Source organism: Vulpes vulpes, chromosome 1 (assembly GCF_048418805.1).
Source record: "Vulpes vulpes isolate BD-2025 chromosome 1, VulVul3, whole genome shotgun sequence".
Classification (NCBI taxonomy): domain Eukaryota; kingdom Metazoa; phylum Chordata; class Mammalia; order Carnivora; family Canidae; genus Vulpes; species Vulpes vulpes.
This window is the reverse complement of record NC_132780.1, coordinates 133977608-133995929: the sequence shown is the minus strand read 5'-3', so window position 1 is coordinate 133995929 and position 18322 is coordinate 133977608. Positions and strand designations below refer to the sequence as shown.

At 42.8% G+C, this 18322-nt stretch overlaps 2 protein-coding genes across 3 annotated transcripts in view; one reads left to right on the top strand and one right to left on the bottom strand.

Moving 5' to 3' along the window:
- MAPK14 (mitogen-activated protein kinase 14) overlaps positions 1-8368 on the bottom strand; it is a 75877-nt gene extending 67509 nt beyond the window's left edge. The window contains exon 1 of one of the 2 annotated variants that reach the window (XM_025990811.2): positions 7826-8368. In XM_025990811.2, the coding sequence (XP_025846596.1) occupies positions 7826-7941 (116 nt within the window). In that variant the 5' untranslated portion in view covers positions 7942-8368. The remainder of the gene's footprint in view (positions 1-7825) is intronic. The other variant, XM_025990810.2, reaches the window with a different exon arrangement.
- Positions 8369-18123: 9755 nt separating this feature from the next.
- SLC26A8 (solute carrier family 26 member 8) overlaps positions 18124-18322 on the top strand; it is a 76701-nt gene continuing 76502 nt past the window's right edge. Inside the window, exon 1 of the mRNA XM_072730918.1 lies at positions 18124-18308. Coding sequence (XP_072587019.1) covers positions 18124-18308 — 185 coding nt within the window. The remainder of the gene's footprint in view (positions 18309-18322) is intronic.

The following is an 18322-nucleotide window of genomic DNA, read 5'->3' as shown; positions in this document are numbered from 1 at the left end:
TAACACACCAGCCTCCCTGAGCCCTGGGCAGATCAAAAGAAGAAGTTCTGACCTGTTGTGGGCACATGGTAATGTCATCACTTTCTAGATCTGAATCATCAGATGGAAAGGTTTCTCTGACACAGATTTCCAACACATATCCTTGCATAAAGTTGCCCTAGATATAAAAAGTGACCAGTATGTTGACAGAGTCAAAGGAGACAAAAAAATCTAAAAGAAAATTTCAAAGGAAGCATTAGAAACATAAAGGTAGAACTAAAATGGCAAGTTAAGTGAAAGAAGGCAGAAAAGAAAAGCTATAGAGGACCTCCCTCCAAAGCGATCTCTGAGGAAACAAAGTAACATGTCCCTTCTAGACTGGTATTTTTCAAAAGCAGTCTGCTTTTTTTGTTTTTTGTTTTTTTATTTTTATAAACATAACATCTAGTACAGTGCTTAATATGGCAATACTGAATTAATGAATATAAGAAAACAAAAGGGATAACTGATATGTTTTTTGCTTTTTTTGGGGGGGGGGCATGGTTGTGTTGCGTGATGCCCCCACTCTGGAGCATAAGCTTGGAAAAGTAATGAATGCATACTTGTGGGTAGACTGACAGTAAGATACACATATTCACATACCTTCCTTCATGTCACAGGCACAGTGACAATACCACCAAGGCCTAGAGGTTTTGAGGAAAACAAGGAAAGCTGTAACAACATCATTCAAAGTAACAGGAGCCAATGTGTTCAGGGTCTGAAGTTACTCAGACAGCAGCTAGACAAAATAAACATTTGTTCTATTACCTTTTTGTTATGTTGCCATGGGAATCTGTGTTTAGGAACACTTATTTTCCCCAACTAGATGATAGAGCAGTAAAAGGGGGGAGAGCTTCCATGGAAGAGGAGAGAAGCCTGTATCTATAAAGGCAGGGAGGACAATAAACCCTATGGGTATTTATAGGGTCACATATGTGTATAATCGTTCAATCTGTAAGACTTATTCAAGTTAACAGAGAAGTCTCTGAGGCTTCACAGCCAAAACATTAGTAACAGGTAACAATAATCAGACCTCTACTAAAATTATTATAAGGGGGGTAAGGTAAAGGAATGTAAAGCAGATACACGGCCAAATAAAACAGAAAATAAATGAGATCTTAAATGTTGAAGGAAGGTAAAAATGTCTTTTAAAATATGATCCAATCATTAGAAAAAAACCTAGAAGCCCAAAAAAGTTAGAAAACATTCAACCTGTCAGCAGGCTAATCTTTTGTCAGCAGAAGTCTAGAGCTAATCTCTTTGCTCCCTTCCTTTTGGCAACAGAAACCTGAAAAACTAAAGTAAGCCCATGTTATTTAAAGAGCTAGACTGGAATACCCTGATTTCTAGGGCCCTACAAAAGTACCAGCTCTGGTACTTTGAGTCTTCTGGAAGGAGAATTGTGTGCATGGGTTTGGGGCTGTGCACCAATTCATGGGACTCTCCCATTCTACCCTAAACTACAATTAGCACCTCTAATGGGTAGGGAATAGAATGAAAAAATAGAGACCCCAGAGCAGAGTGATCTGTTAAAACATAAATTAGATCATGTTTCTCCTCTGGTCAGAACCCTCCGTGGCTTCCCCTCTCATGCAGAGTAAAAGGCACAGTTCTTATAAAGGCAAGTAAGACCCTTCATTGACCTCTGCACATCTGCAGCCCCTCCACCCTCTTCTACTACTACTTGGCCCCTGGATCACTCAGTGCTAGCCAGACTGGTCTCCTAGCTATTCCAGCGAAAGAGGCCTTTGCCTCAGGGCCTTTGTACTTCCTGATCCCTCAGCCTGGAATGTTCGTACCTCCCCACCCAGGGCCAATCAGTGTTCTACATCACCTCCTGCTGGTCTTTGCTCAGCTGTCACTTCATCATTGAGGTGAAGTGACTACCCTACTTAAAAGTGCAACACAGCCATCCCAGGATTCCCTCTCCTTTTCTTGCTTCATTTCCCCATAGCACCAATCATCTGACATACTATAAATTTTTATTTGTTATCTATTTCTACTTTTATCCCCCTTAGAATATAGTTTCTTATGGGCAGAAACTTTTGTCTGTTTGTTCATACACCATCTCCAACACCTGAAGAATGACTCATACATAGTAGGTCCTCAAAGTATCAGTATAATACACAGTCCTGTCCTCAAAGACAATAGCATGAGCCTAACTTTCTCTCCCTTTGCTTCCACATTATTTACAATACTTTATTTTTTTTTAAAGATTTTATTTATTTATTCATGAGAGACAGAGAGAGAAAGAGGCAGAGACACAGGCAGAGGGAGAAACAGGCTCCATGCAGGGAGCCCGACGTGGGATTCGATCCCAGGACTCCAGGATCATGCCCTGGGCCCAAGGCAGGCGCCAAACCGCTGAGCCACCCAGGGATCCCTACTTACAATACTTTAAAGTTCAGATAATGGTGTTACAATCTACTAGCCATTTGTCCCAAACCAAAACTTAGGGGTCATCCTAGATTCCTCTCTTTTGTGTACTTTCTCCCCTGACCTTCAGTCTAGGAGCCAAGATGTCAGAATATGGGACCTATTTATCAAAAGTGCAGAATTTATAGACCATGATTTTCCTCTTTCCTGGAATAAACTCTTAACAGGCTGAAATGCTGGAAAAGTGGTTCATTTTATAAATCTTTAACACACATGCACTTAATTTATGCACACCCTGTGCAAAGACAAACTTCTAAATACTGACAGCTTTATTTACATAAACATTTCAAGTTTAAAGAGTTCTTTTTTTTTTTTCTTCTGTGCATTGACTTCCAAGTACATAGCGACCATGAGACAAAATCCCTAGGTTCTGAAGTCAGGGAAACCCACTTTACAATGAAGTTTTCATTAAACATTACAGTACTGATACCTCCTGGATAGGAACAAATCAATATCGAATTTCACAGTAAAGAGCAAAAAATCTAATGTATTTTTCAAAGGCCTGGAGAGGCAGTTATTTTCATTAATATCCTATACTTACATAATACAAACATGTATAGATAGTCCCAACTCTACTAAATGCAGATTAAAGAATTTCAAACCACCAGGATTCACAAATTCAGGAATTAAGTATTTGTACTTCCTAATAATTACTTGGGAAAAGAATCTGATCTGCGCAATGAGTTCATTTTTTGGTCTATCAATTCTGAGGAAGAGGTGTGACTTTAATAAGTTACGTCATTACCCCACAGATAAGCTAGGCAATGACACTAGTGGGATTGGTTCTGTACAGTCACAGCTCTATTGCAAGTGACCCAGCAACCTCTTTCTTCACAAAAAGTGGGAGAAGGAACAAACAGTACAAAAGAAGGCACTATCACACAAACTCAGCAGCCTATAGGTAGAGAAAAGATGACTTGTAAAGTGTTGAAAACCTAAAACCAAATCCAGAGTACCACTGACGAATAAGCCATTCTTTCAATGAATGAGTCCAGTTCTTCACCTACATAACTGGGTTAATAAGAGAGTCAGTGAATTAAAAAAAAAAAAAAAAGAGTGAAGACTGAATGATAATGCTTTCAATGAAAATATTTTATAGTATAAAATCCCATAAAAATGCCAATTTATACTAAACTGAGAGTGATCTAGCCCAGTGAATTCCTCTACCTTTGAATTCAAAGCCTCAAGGGCTCAGCGCCATCTGCACCATTGCCCATGAAAGGCAAAGTCAACATACACATCATCTCTGAGGCTGAGTTAGAGAGAAATCAAAAACAGAGTACTCTTCAATATCAAGAAATTAAGCTGGCAGAACTGAAAAGCCAGAGGTTCAGGATACCCTCATTTTAAAATGGGAGCCAGAAGAAAAGCATCAGAATCCATCAAAATGGGATTCAATTAGAAAAATTACTTTATAACAAATTTGACTGAATTATTTTTTTTAATTCTTTATGTTTATATATCAATAACATAAATACTTGCTACTATCTTTAAATATCTATTTGTTGTTGGTACTGGCAACATGCAGTGAACCATCTTGCTTTCGATTACAAAGAAAAGCAAATGGGAAGAAAGTTCAGTAAGGGCCTACTATCGTCACCAGAAAAGTAAAGGGCAGAATATTAGATATTCTAATATCTAAATTATTTGAATTCAGCTTGATTTTCTTATTCCCTAAAATCAAATCTGTTCTTAAAGGATGATGGCAGTGAAAAATAACACAGGCTCCAGAATGCTCCTCTTACTGATTAGAAGTCAAGAAAGTCATCTTTGCATAGTCAATAATGATGTATTTTCATTTATCTGTGCCCTGGCTCATCCTAAAAGAAAAAAATAAAAGATTTAAAACAGTGAATGGCTATTAACACTAAAACTTAGCTTTGTTTATTATATTCATGTATATACAGTCTTATTCCACAGAGCATTTAGGAAGCTGGATTTGATTTCTTAGTAAGTTTTGCCATCCTCTCACTAAAAAAATCTTGCATAGGCTAAATACACTCGTGATAAATATAAACTACACAGCAAAATGCCTAGAACAGTAAGCAATCCATAAAATGTAGTTTTTTATTCACATTAGACTTAGCTTGACGAGGGAATGGATTATCTCACTGTCTTGCTCAGCACTCTATCTCATGAAACCTAGCCCATTATCTAGTCCATAGCTGGTATTCAGTGTTGTTGAATCAACAAAGGACTATGACTTAAGAGTATTTTTTATTTTATGGCTACCTATTTTATGGCTACCAGGGCCCCACCTCCCCTAATCAACAGAAAGGGTCTGGAAAAACCATACCCAGAGGAAAGGCATTTAAGTTCCTGTTTATATTTCCTTAAACTCACCGCAAAGAGTCCCTCCTTCTGTCCCCAAACCAGAAAATCAATGCTTTGCAACAAAGTATTCTTAAACAATTTTGCTTCATTTCCCCTCACAGACAATGCAACAAAGTTCCTTAAAACTGCAAGACTTATTTAGTTCCCTTTACCTTTTAAAAAGGAAAGGTATATTATAAAACCTTATCAATTTTTAAAAAATTGAAAAATTAAAAAAATAAAATAAAACCTTATCAATTTTCAATTTCTAGTCTGATTCCTTGATCTTGGATTCATAGCATACAGGCTGCTGCTTGCCTTTTTACTGGAGACTTAGTGAAAATTAAAATGAGAAAATAGGCTTAACATAAGAAACTTTTAATATACATCAAAGTATATCACACTTAGGAGCAATCAAATTAGGAAACTGACACATATTTGCGTGAGATTGCATTCCTTAAAATGCTTTCAGAGATTCTTTTTCGGAACAGACTTCAGATCCAGTTCTACAAGTCACACAAGAAATTCTGTCATTACTTTATAGTTATAACTCCTATTTGACCTAAAACAAGACCAACCTGAATGCCTAATCTTTCTCGCCAGACTTGAGTACAAATTCTCTAAATTATTTGAATTCAGCTTGATTTTCTTATTCCCTAAAATCAAATCTGTTCTTAAAGGATGATGGCAGTGAAAAATAACACAGGCTCCAGAATGCTGTAAGAGAAATAAAAAAAAAAAAAAAAAGTTTGCTGCAACACCCAAAACACTGCTAAGAATCTGAAAGAACTGAAAGAATAACTTCAAATAATTCTGAATGAGATGCCACTTACTTATGTATATCTAAATTCTGATATTTTCAATCCAAAATCAATTACATTTGCCATAGTCAACTGACACACATAAGATACATTTTCTTCCACCAATATACCATATGTCACACTTTAAATCCCTCAGCAGAAATACTACTAAAAACAAGTGAATGGGCTCTGCCTCCTTGTAAAGACACATAAGAAACTTAACAGGGGCTGTCTCAGAGGAAAGGAATAGCACAGTTGGAGAACAAGAAGGGAAAGGATACCTTTCGTTAAATATCCTTTTACGCCTTTTGAATTTTATACAATGTGTATATAACTTTATACATATTTTTAAAAATATGTTTAACAAAATTACTTCCAAGTGTCAGATATTTCTGGCTTCTGTAAGCCAAAAAAGTATAGTACTAAGGAAATGTAAAGGTCATTTTAATGATACTTCACTCTAAATCTGCAGTTCCAGGACAGAGCTATTCATACCAACAGTAGGAAGACCTTGCAAGCAGTTGTTTTCAGGTTCACTAAACTCCCCATAGTTGAGCTATTCTGCTGTATCATTTCATTAAAGTTTAAACATCACTGGAAACAGAAACTTGGTACTACAAAAATTAATGTCAATTATGACATAACAGAATGAAAAAGAGTGGTAAAATAATAAGCTATTAAAGGAGCCATGATCCAAATATATCTCTGAAAACGTGCAAATCAATCACACATATAGATGGATACAGTAAAATGTTGCAAATTCCCTTAAAACGTAAACTGCCGTGTTATAAGAATGAGGAAAAGATGTCAAGCACGGGACCATCAGCAATATGAACTCACGCAGCTTGAACTAGAAAATGCAATATGATCTGTTGCTTGACACAATTGCACAATCTCAATTACCCAGAAGATTCTAGCAAACAGGAAATTCATGATGTGACTTTAAGAAACACAGGAATTATAAAGATTAACACATCCAAAAGTCTGGAATTCGTTTCCCCCACCCCCACCTCCACCCCCCAAAAATCTTACGGAGCCCTTTTCAAATGATTCCCATGAATACAGGAATTAGTTTCAGATCAGCAGCTCTCAAGTTACAGTAACTCTAAAATATGGTGTGTAATAACCTAAACTAGTGAAATATTTTAGATCCAAGAATTTTATTGGATCGATTTAATTTAAAACACGGTGTGAATTAAAGCTGAGAAGTGTCTCTCCCTTCCTTTGCTATATATTCCCTATCCTTAGGAAAACCAGCGTGTACCTCAGGCTACAAATGTAGATCAGTTCCCTGCGAACTCTCTAAAGAACTTTAAAAACACAATATTCACAAGACGTACTGCAATTAAGAAATACTTACAATACCTCCCCAGACTGCTCATGATTTTTTGATCCTGAGCGCGTCCAACGGATCTGAATCTCACTTGCTCCAAGTGAAAAAACTGTTTTTGCCAAACAATACTTAAATGAGCAGTGGTATGTGACTAATCAGTGAAGCCGCCAGTTTCTCAAGCTGCAGTGTTCTTGCAGGCACTACCACCCGCCCCCACTCAGCGAAAAGGAAATACGCTTTCAACAGAATCGGAAACACACAACTCAAGCTGGCACTAGGCTGGCCGAGATAAAGTCGGTATTTTCGGTTCTTTGGGTCGCTGCTAATGCAAGTGCGAATTCGAAAAGAATGCCTCTCGAAATGAGATTTCCAAAGAGGTCTGCAAAAAAAAAAAAAAAAAAAAAAAAAAAGGCCAGGGCTGAAAGCCCTTGGTCGTCAGTTTTGTTCCGACGCTCGCAGTCTCCGTAGAGCTTCGCCCTTCTGCTTCTCCCTGCAGCCCCCCCCCGCCCCCCCGGCTTGTCTGCTCGGAGGGCAGGCTCCCGCGCGCCCAGAGTGGCTGCACCTCCGGAGAGGCTCCTTCGGCTCGAGGCTGGCAGGGAGACACCCCGGCCTCTGTGCCACCCCCCCCCCCGAGCAGCGACCCCCCCAAGAAGGGCTTGCGCAGGGTGCGAGGCAGGGCCGAGCTCCAGCACCACCGCCCACCGTGGACCTGCATCCTGCACGCAGCCGACCACCTCCCTAGGGGTGCGGAGTGCGGGGTGCAGAGGGGTCCCGGGCGTGCAGCACAGGGGTCGAATGGCAACGATGCCCTCCCCCAAAGAAAATTCCTACCGCTTGGTGCATCGCTGAGCGGTGTGGGCAGGCCTGGCTCTGGGGTACTGAGGGCCACCAAGCCCACCGCAGACCCAAGCCCGGTGACACTCACCACACGGAGCCATAGGCACCGGAGCCCACCGGGGACAGGTTCTGGTAACGCTCGGGCACCTCCCAGATTGTCTTATTCAGCTCCTGCCGGTAGAACGTGGGCCTCTCCTGAGACATCTTCCAGCGGCGGCCGCGGGGCTAGGAGGTGGCCCTGAGGGGCCCCGCCTGCGCCCGCACCCGCACCCGCACCCGCACCCGCTCCCGGGCCCTCGCTGCCCGCCCGGCCGGGCGGGGACCCGGAGCTGGCAGTCGGCGCAGGTGCGGCAGACGCGACCCCGCCGACTCCCGCGCGCGCGGCCCCTGTCAGCCGCAGCTGCCGGACGCGCCTCAGCGACGCGGGCGGGCCCGGTGAAGGGCAAGGGCAGGCTGCGGGGCTCAGGGCTGCGCCCACCACGCTCTCCCTGCACCCTCTCCCCGACCAGGCCGACTCCGGGCTGCGCCGCGGAACCGCGGCTCCAGCTGCAGCGCCCGCTCAAGTTCCAGTGATCGCCGTTCCAGAGCCAGCGAACAGGAGTCTCTTGCCGTACTCTCGCGAGACCAGCTCCCGGGACTCTCCGCGAGCCGAGATTTTACCCAATATGGAACCTGCCCACGGGAGGGGGTGGACTACCGGAGAGGATGGGAGGAGCACTTCTCGCGAGAAAAGAGCAACAGCTGGAGACCAGAGGCAGGAACTCTCGGGGACTGTTCTTAAGGGCGCGAAGGCGGACCCGGGAAGGGAGGGACGGGCAGGCAACGTATGCCGCGTGCGCCCCACCGTGGTCGGCGGGGCAAACGCCCGGCTCCGTGGCGGGAGGCGACAGCGACTAACAGGGTGTCGGGAGAAGAGCCAAAAGATCTTTGAACTGCCGGTAGTCACCAGCAGCCGAGCATCTGCTCAGCAGAACCTCCAACTTCCAAGAAATACTTACATTTGGAAAAGGAAGGTTCCAGCCAGAAAGCCGTTGTATTCCATCTGTTCGGGGACATATGGCTTAATCTTCGGAGCTGTGACGAACCCTATCCCGAAAGCAAATATTAGCTCTACGTTAAATCTGAGGTTTTCCACCCAAACTCTCCTGACGGTCTTTAAACGTTTATGTGCAGAAGAATCACTTGGAGTGTTAAAAAAAAAAAAAAAAAGCCAAGTCCCAGGACCCACAGGGAGTCTAAGTGGATAGGTCGGTGATAGGCGCCAAGGACGCGCATTTTTATAATATGCTCCAGGCAGTTCTGATTCAGGAAAGTCTCCCGCATCCCCCTTGGAGAAGGATTTTTGAAAAGAGTACTTCTGAGGGTTTCACACTGAATCCTGCTCTGAAGCTTCCGGTGAAGATTTTAAGCATTTGATTCTTGCCTCGGGTTAAGGAGAGCAAGGCAGAGGGTGTCCTCTTAGGCAAGTCAATTGACCTCTCTTAGACTCTAGTTCCAGCTTCTGCAAAAGTAACTCCTGCCTTACATCCGCGCCTAATAGGGTTACTTGTAAAGCTGAACAAGATAGTAAGTGTGAGTGAGCAAGATACTATATAACCATACCTACAGCCACTGTAACCAACTTATCCCTTTGTTAAAGTTTGTTACAATGTCTCTTAGAAGTAACTGGGTCCAAGCCAAGACACTTCTCAACCCTTCCCATGATTATTCTCTTTCGTGTCGTGCATCCTTTAGAATGCTCGGATTTTGCATATCGTGTCCCAGCACCTAGCACAGTGCCTAGAGTATAATAGGTACCCCATAAATATTTATTGAACAAATTATGAATAATGACCATGATCTCAACTTAGGAGGTAGTGCAGGATCCTCAGTTCTCCTCAAGGAAAAACAAAAATAAAAACCAGAGTCATGGGTCATTCCTGGAAAGCTTTTCTTGGAGGATCCGATGTGGCTTAGTCTGGATTCTCTCGCCTATGAAGACATGCTGCTTGAAAATGTTCCAAGGCTACCTGCAGGTTAGGGAGCCCTCCAAGAAGTAATGAAGGTTGAAGGAAGAGGCGAGAAGCAAAAATGTGATTGGAAAGAAATGGCGGGTGGGAGTGGGGAATCAAGGTGATGAGTGGATGGATACAAGGGAGGAAACTCGGAAGTAGGAATGATCCTAAGGAATTCATGATTATCCACCAAATTGGGATAGTGAAGTGGGAGTGACTGAAAGGGTAAAAATTAACTAAACAGTACATTCAGTCACTCTTTCAACAAACATGTACCGAATGCCTACTCTGTGCCAGGCACTTCTGATTGATAAAAGGTAATTTAAAAATAGACACAGTTGGGCAACCTGGGTGGCTCAGCGGTTTAGCGCCGCCGTCAGCCCAGGGCGTGGTCCTGGAGACCCGGGATCGAGTCCCGCGTCGGGCTCCCTGCATGGAGCCTGCTTCTCCCTCTGCCTGTGTCTCTGTCTCTCTCTCTGTCTCTCATGAATAAATAAAACCTTTAAAAAAATAGACACAGTTGCTGCCTACATGGAATTTACACCTGACCGAGCGCTTACTATATCTACCACATTGTTTAGGCACTGATAATACAGCCATTAGAAAAATCCCTGCCAATAAATAAATAAATAAATAAATAAATAAAAATTTAAAAAAGAAAAAAAATCCCTGCCTTATGGGGGGCGGGGTGGGGCGATGGGTGACAATCTACAAAAAAGGAACGAATAGGTAAAGTGAATGTGTTAGATTTTAACACAGTAATCGAGCAAGTGTAAAACTGCAGCTGGGCCAAGCAGGAATCCAGGGCGTAGTCACATAGTGACAGGGACTGAGTAAACTTCCAAAGGTTAAAGGGCGGGGCGCTGGGGGAGCCCAGCGAGAGACCGGGCAGAAGACTGTCCTTCGGTGGGAGGAGCCGGGCTTGGGGGGCAGAGAGCTGGGGTTGCAGACTTGAGTGACCTTCCAGCCTCCAGGTGCTCCTGCGTCTTCCGACCTGACAAAGCCGTAGGGTGCTTTCGGTGAATTGCTGAGCGTGAAGTGCAGGGCGGAGGCCTGGCATTAAGAAGGCCCCCCGGTCAGGAGTGGAGCAAACCCCAAAGCAAGTGGAGGCCTGGGTGGCACAGGTTAAGGGGCCTCCCCACCCCCAGCCCGGGCCCCACCGCAGGTGCGGGTGCTCGCGTCCCCCGCCCGCCGGAACGCCCGCGGGTTCGGGCGCAACGGCTCGGGAACCGCCGGCGGCCGCGTCCACAGCGCCGCCAGCCCGGCCGGAGCAGCGTGGGACCCCGGCGCTGGCACTCGCGCCCCCGCCGGGCCCCGGGTGGAGCCGCGGCCGCAGGTTAGAGCGGGGCGTCCGTCGCCCGCCAGCCCAGGCGCTTCGAGAGCGCTCGAAGTGTGTGAAATGAATGAATGACCCTAGTCCGGGGAAAGCCCAATTCTCGGGGGCATCGTCTCTACTAGTCAAAGGACTAGAGACAATGCTTGCGATTTGCAACCGAATCCTTTCAGACGCATTGGTCTGCATTGTACTGGGGCTGCAGCCCGAGCCTCTCCTTACCACCCGCCGTCTCCTCCTGAAGCCCGACTGCCCAGGCCCGCCTTCTACTTCCAGACCTCACTGCTCTGTTCATTTTCTTCCTTCGGATTGAGCCTCCCACTCCCACCTGCCTCGGCTCCTATCTCTTCCTCTTGACTCCTATCAATGTATCAGTGGCCCCCTTGGAAGCCTTTCCAACATCCCTACCCCAGAAATGAGTTTATCTCCAACACACCCCACTGATAATAGTCTCACCAAGTCGCATTAAAAGTAGTTGTTTATGTGTCTGATGGTCAGCTCCTTGGGGGCTGTCAACTTATTATTCATCCTCAGCCACCAGATAGAGAGACTGAAGGATATTTGAAAGCAATGCACCTCGCTTGTGCCTTTGCTGTATTCCAAATACATTCCCTATAAGAACATGAGGTGGTAACAGGTAAATGGCTGTTGTTTCTGATGGAATTACAAATGCTTATTTGAAATTTTGGAAGCGAATTTTACCTTACCATGATTGTAGAGGATAGAGGAAAGATGATGATATGAGGGAAAAGATGTTATTGCAACTAAACTGAGGTTCAGGATTTCATATCTATCAGGTCAATAATCAGAAAATTGGGTTCTGCTTAAGTGTTTTATTCTTGGCTTTTTAAGATACTTTTAACACATTATGTAAATGAATAGAGGGATGGCTAGATAAGCATGGGTAGTGTGGGGGACATAGGGGATAGGTCAAAAGTGCCTGTTTTAAACAATGCCACCAAATTTAGCACAGAAAGACTGACCAAGTAAAGATAATTGGCTACATTTAGAGTGGTCCTCATATTTTACTGCCAGAATCACCAGGAGGACTTTTTAAACCAACTGCTGGCCCATCCTCAGAGTCTCTGACAAATTAGGTCTTGCTAGGTGGGGCTTGAGAATCTGAATTTCTAACATGTTCCCAGATGATGCTGATGCTATTTGCATGGGCACCAAGTGTGGACTACAAAGATTAAAATAATTTGTTAGTAGTGAAGCCTGATGCCCAAAATCACATTTGTAGAATATGAAAATGAAATCTTAAAAACTTCAGACCCACCGAAATATTTTGTAATGTCAGGAAGCATCAGAGAATTGTTTTATTTTATGTTATGTTGTTTTATTGTAAGAGATAGAGAGTACACTCACACCGGACAGATAGGGTCAGAGAAGGAATCTCAAGCAGGCTTCATGCCCAGCAGGAGCCCAACAGGTGGAGCTGAAATCAAGAGTCAGAGTCTTAACCAACTGAGCTACCCAGGGGCCCCCAGGGAATTGTTTTCTAAGTGGACACTTACCTTCAAGATTTTAGGTAGAGCTTAGCATGTTGTTGATCATGCTATATACAGAGGCCCATCACACTGATACCTTCAGGAGTCAGTAACAGACACCCCCTCGAATTGTGTCTCAGCCAAAAGGTCATTATCCCGTCAGTGTAGTTTGATAACTTTTTCTAAAATGCACTGCCTTCTCCACACCAAACTGCATCTGCCTCCTGTAAATAGGAGTTTCCTATCATACTTTGTCACAAGTGCCCTGCTAGTAAATGAAAATGAAGCACTAGGGATTCTAGGAAATCCACAAAGACATAATAGAACTGGACAAACTCCAGAAATGACATACTCCAGACAATAACCACCACCACCACCACAACAAAAAAAAAAACAACCCATAAGGAAATCATGTGTTTTACCTCGCTGCCTTTAGCCAGTCATGTGATGAACCCTGTAAGACAGCTTTCCTGCTGCCCCAGCTCTGCTAACCATCTTCACTGAGGTTCCTCCTACGAGTTATGACTTGATTAGTTTTGCCCTAAACTATAGTAATAGTAGTGGTCTCCAATTAGACTTTTTGCTTCTGTCTCTCCTGTCCAATAGAACTTTTCTGTGATAGTGGAAATGATTTATACCTACACTGTTCAGCATGGTAGCCTCTGCCACATGTGGCTGGTGAGCACTTGATATGTAACTAGCTCAACTGAAGAATTTTTTATTTTATTTTAATGAAATTAAATTTAAATAGCCACAGGTAGCCAGTGGCTACCATACTGGACAGTATACCTTTAGAGCATACCACTGACACAATTCATTTCCCAAAGCACTTCCCTGTGCATATTACTAGTCCTGCTCAAGCACTTTATTTTTTTTTCATCATGAGAAGTGTACTCTTTAATCCCCACCCCCTATTTCACCTATCTCCCTACTTCCCCCCCCCCCCAGTAGCCCTCTCCCCCAAGCAGAGGGAGAAGCAGGTTCCCTGCGGGGAACCTGATGTGGGACCTGATTCCAAGACCCCGAGATCCTGAGCCAAAGGCAGATGCTCAACCAATGAGCCACCCAGGCGTCCCTGCTCGTATATTTTCTTTCTTAAATTCCACGTATGAGGGCAGCCTGGGTGGCTCAGCAGTTTAGCACTGCCTTCAGCCCAGGGCATGGTCCTGGGGACCCGGGATCAAGTCCCACGTCGGGCTCCCTGCATGGAGCCTGCTTCTCCCTCTGCCTGTGTCTCTGCCTCTCTATATCTGTTTCTCGAATAAATAAATAATATCTTTAAAAAAATTCCACGTATGAGTGAGATATATCATCTTTCTCTAACTTCTTTCACTTAGCATGATACTCTCTAGCTCCATCCATGTTGTTGCAAATGGTAAGATTCCATTCTTTTTTATGGCTGAGTTATATTCCATTATATATATATACCACATCTTTACCCATTCATCTATTGATGGACAATTGGGCTGCTTCCATAGTTTGGCTATTGTAAATAGTGCTGCAGTAAACATAGGGGTGCATGTATCCCTTTGAATTCTCCCTCTGCCTATGTCTCTGCCTCTCTATGTCTCTCATGAGTAAATAAATAAAACCCTTAAAAAATTAAAAAAACAAACAAAGGAAAAAAGAGAGAGACAACCCAGAAAAAGACTCTTTAACTATAGAGAACAAACGAATGACTACTGGAGGAGGTAGGGAGATAGGTGAAGTAGGGGATAGGGATTAAAGGGGTGCATGTTATTCTGGCAGTAAGTACCCAATAGCACAATTACTGGATTGTAGCATAGTTTTATTTTTAATTTTCTGAGGAATCTCCATACTGTTTTTCACAGCAGCTGTACCAGTTTGCATTTCTATCAATAGTGCAAGAAGGCTCCTTTTTCTCCACATCCTTACCAACACTTGTTTCTTGTGTTTGTAATTGTAGCCATTCTGACAGGTGTGAGTTGATAACTCATTGTGGTTTGGGTTTGCATTTCTCTGATGATGAGTAATGTGGCCAATGTCTGTTGGCCAACTGAATGTTTTCTTTGGAGAAATATCCATGTCTTCTCATTTTTTAATGATTTATCTTTGGGGTATTGAGTTGTATCTGTTCTTCATATATTTTGGATACTAACCTTTTATTAGATATGTTATTTGCAAATATCTTCTTCCATTCTGTAGGTTGCCTTTTAATTTTGTTGATTGTTTCGCTCACTGTCCAGAAATTTTTTATTTTGATGCAGTCCCAATAATTTACTTTTGCTTTTATTTCCCTTGCCTCAGGAGACATATCCAGAAAAAAATATAAATAATGTAGATTGAAGGTAATAAAATGAAATCTTACTTCCTGTAAGTGAAATAGTGGGATATAATGCCTCCAAAGGTCATGACACCAGAAAATATAAATACCTTAGCCTGGAAAGAAAATTAGAGAAAGTCTCGGGGGATAAACTATAATTTGTGATGGGAGAAGATGGGGGTATTTTGTGTCTTTGACAGCAAGGCTCTTGGTACAGAGATCACACACTGATGGTCCACGGGCTGAATTGGCCTGCAGAGGGGTTTTGTTAGATATGATCTGTGTTAAAAAAAAAAAAAATGGGTAAAGTAATTGGCAACATTTCAAAGTGAGAGGACTTCAGATAAAAATCTGCAATTGGGGATCCCTGGGTGGCGCAGCGGTTTGGCGCCTGCCTTTGGCCCAGGGCGCGATCCTGGAGACCCGGGATGGAATCCCACGTCGGGCTCCCGGTGCATGGAGCCTGCTTCTCCCTCTGCCTGTGTCTCTGCCTCTCTTTCTCTCTGTGTGTGACTATCATAAATAAATAAAAATTAAAAAAAAAAATCTGCAATTGTTGCTCACCTTGAAAATGATCAGACCTGGCCAGGCTGAGCCCCACATGACCCATGCCAGCCATTGCTGGAGCCTAGGAACTATCCACACTGCTCCCTCTGTGCCCCGAGGTATATATGCTGCCTGCTTCGTGCCAACCCTGCCTTGGTGCCACTTTCAGAAACAAAATGCTGAATTCCAAACCCTGGATCCAACCCAGGAGGGCTGGGGTTTTTTTGTTTTTGTTTTTCTTAATAATCTCAGTATAATTGGCAGGTTGATTAGGCTCTCTCAGTTGCCAGGGAAAGATATATTCTTGGGACACCTGTGTGGCTCAGCAGTAGAGTATCTGCCTTTTGCTCAGGGCATGATCCAGGAGTTCTGGGATCAAGTCCCACATTGGGCTTCCTGCATGAAACCTACTTCTCCTTCTGCCTCTCTCTGTGTCTTTCATGAACAAATAAATAAAATATTTTTTTTTAAAAAAGATATATTCTAGCAAAGGAAGCTTATTGTAGGATTACATGGGGAAAGTAAGGAAGACTGGATGAATATTCCTGTGGGTGGGAGAAGAAAAGGAAAAATATTACTTGTTTTAATGTACAGTTCTGTTTTTCTGAGAAACACAGAAATTACTAATTCTCCTAAGTGATACATTGTAAAATACCTCTTTCATCCTCTTCTACATCCCCCAATCACATTCTCGCTTTATTGAATTTGTGATCTTCAGTTCATAGGTACTATACAACACACGACTACTACTCAGTGCTTTGAGGGTAAAAATACAACCTATGACTATGGCCCAGTTAACTTTTCAAAAACCTTGGTTTTATCACCTATAAAATGGGGGTAATAGCAGCACTAGGATTGTCCTGGAAATTATATGAAATAACTCATGAAAAAAATCAAGTGCAATGTTTGGTATATAGCAAGTGCTCTATAATTATTGGTGATGATGATGATGACGATAATGATGATACATGATCATTCTGAAGGAAAACAGAGTTGCTGATACATTAAACTTGTTTTCAGCCTCACCTATAAAAGAACTACTTGGGTAATCTACAAATTTTGAGTGTTTACCTAGGTATCTTATAGCTATATAATATATAGATATACTTTTCTGCATTTACGTGGGAGCAGTTTAGAGCTTATGCTTCTTTTATTGTTCAGAAATATAGATGAGGGGCACCTGGATGGCTCCATCAGTTAAGGGTCTGATTCTTGATTTTGGCTCAGGTCATGACCTCAGGGTCATGGGATCAAGCGCTGAACCAGGCTCACACTCAGCAAGTAGTATGCTTGGGAGTCCTTCTCCCTGTTCCCCCTCTCTCTCTTTCTCTCTCTCTCTCTCTCTCTCTCTCTCTCAAATAAATAAATATATAAAGAAATAAAATATTTAAAAAAATACCCATAGGTGATCAAGAATGGTTATACTGGAACACCTGGGTGGCTCAGTGGTTTAGCACCTGCCTTCGGCCCAAGGCGAGATCCTGGAGTCCCGGGATCAAGTCCCATATGGGGCTCCCTGCATGGAGCCTGCTTCCTCTGCCTGTGTCTCTGCCTCTCTCTTTCTGTGACTCTCATGAATAAATAAATAACATCTTTAAAAACATGATTATACTTTCTCCCAGAAATGGATCTATAGCCATCTTCAGTAACTCCTCATTTTCTTAAAAGAGCAGGACAATATAGACTTTTAAAACTTAATGTGAAAAAAAAAAAAACTTAATGTGACCCTTAGAGGCCATGAGTTCATTCATGTTATTTTATGCATGAAACTGAAGGAAACTGAAACCCAGTTTCTGAGACACTTGCCTCTAATCATATAAACTAGTTAGAAAAACAGCCAGGGCTGGAACTCCAGGCTCCTGATAGCCTGTGCAAAGTTTTCTCTGCTGTGCCCTGGTGCCACTAGCTGGGTACTTGACAATCATTCAAGAAATATTCATTGAGGGCTTGCTATGTGTCAGACAGTATTCTGGCACCTGGGGATACAGCCACGAACAAAGTCCTGCCTCTTGGGAAACAGACAACAGACAGACAAATATTGAATCAGGTCCTGACAGGTGCTATGAAGAAAAGGAAGGGATAAAAGGAAGAAGATACGATATTAACCACTTAATCTTTACTGTTTTCAGTGAAAATTGAAGGTTATACTGACTTTTACCTCTTAAATCATTTCCCCTACAACATAGCAACATAACTGAATATAAAGAAAACTAGATTTCCTAGCAAGACACTTGGGTTCTAGTCCCAACCCTAATTATTAAACAGCCAAGGAAGGCTATTTAAACTTTTGGGTTTCTCCATTTGGAAAACAAGAATAATACACACTTTGCATTTTTTATACAATGGTTTTGAGTATAAAATTGTACAAGAGGAAGTTTTTTAAAACAGTAATGTGTTGAGATGCCTGGATGGCTCAGCGGTTTAGCACCTGCCTTCAGCCCAGGGCATGATCCTGGAGACCCAGGATCGAGTCCCACATCGGGCTCCCTGTGTGGAGCCTGCTTCTCCCTCTGCCTGTATCTCTGCCTCTCTCTCTCTTTTTGTGTCTCTGATGAATAAATAAATAAAATCTTATTTTTAAAAAAGTAATGTGTCATGTAAATGTAAGATATCATTATATATGTAAATTTAATTTCCATAAAAATGTACCAAGAATCTAGATTTTTTAAATTTGTTTTTTGTTTAAAAAATACATAAAATAAATTGTTTTTTGTTTGATCTCTTCCCACTCAACCAGGAATGATGCAACCAGAGAGGAGTGCCCAGAGTTTTGGCTATAAATATAGGCAAAATTCTTTCACATATGATGTCAAGCGAGATGTGTACAATGAGGAGACCTTTCAACAGGAACACAGAAGGAAGAGTATTTCCTCTGGGAACTTGGACATCGACATTACCACCTTCAGACATCATGTCCAGTGCCGGTGGGTGTGTGGGG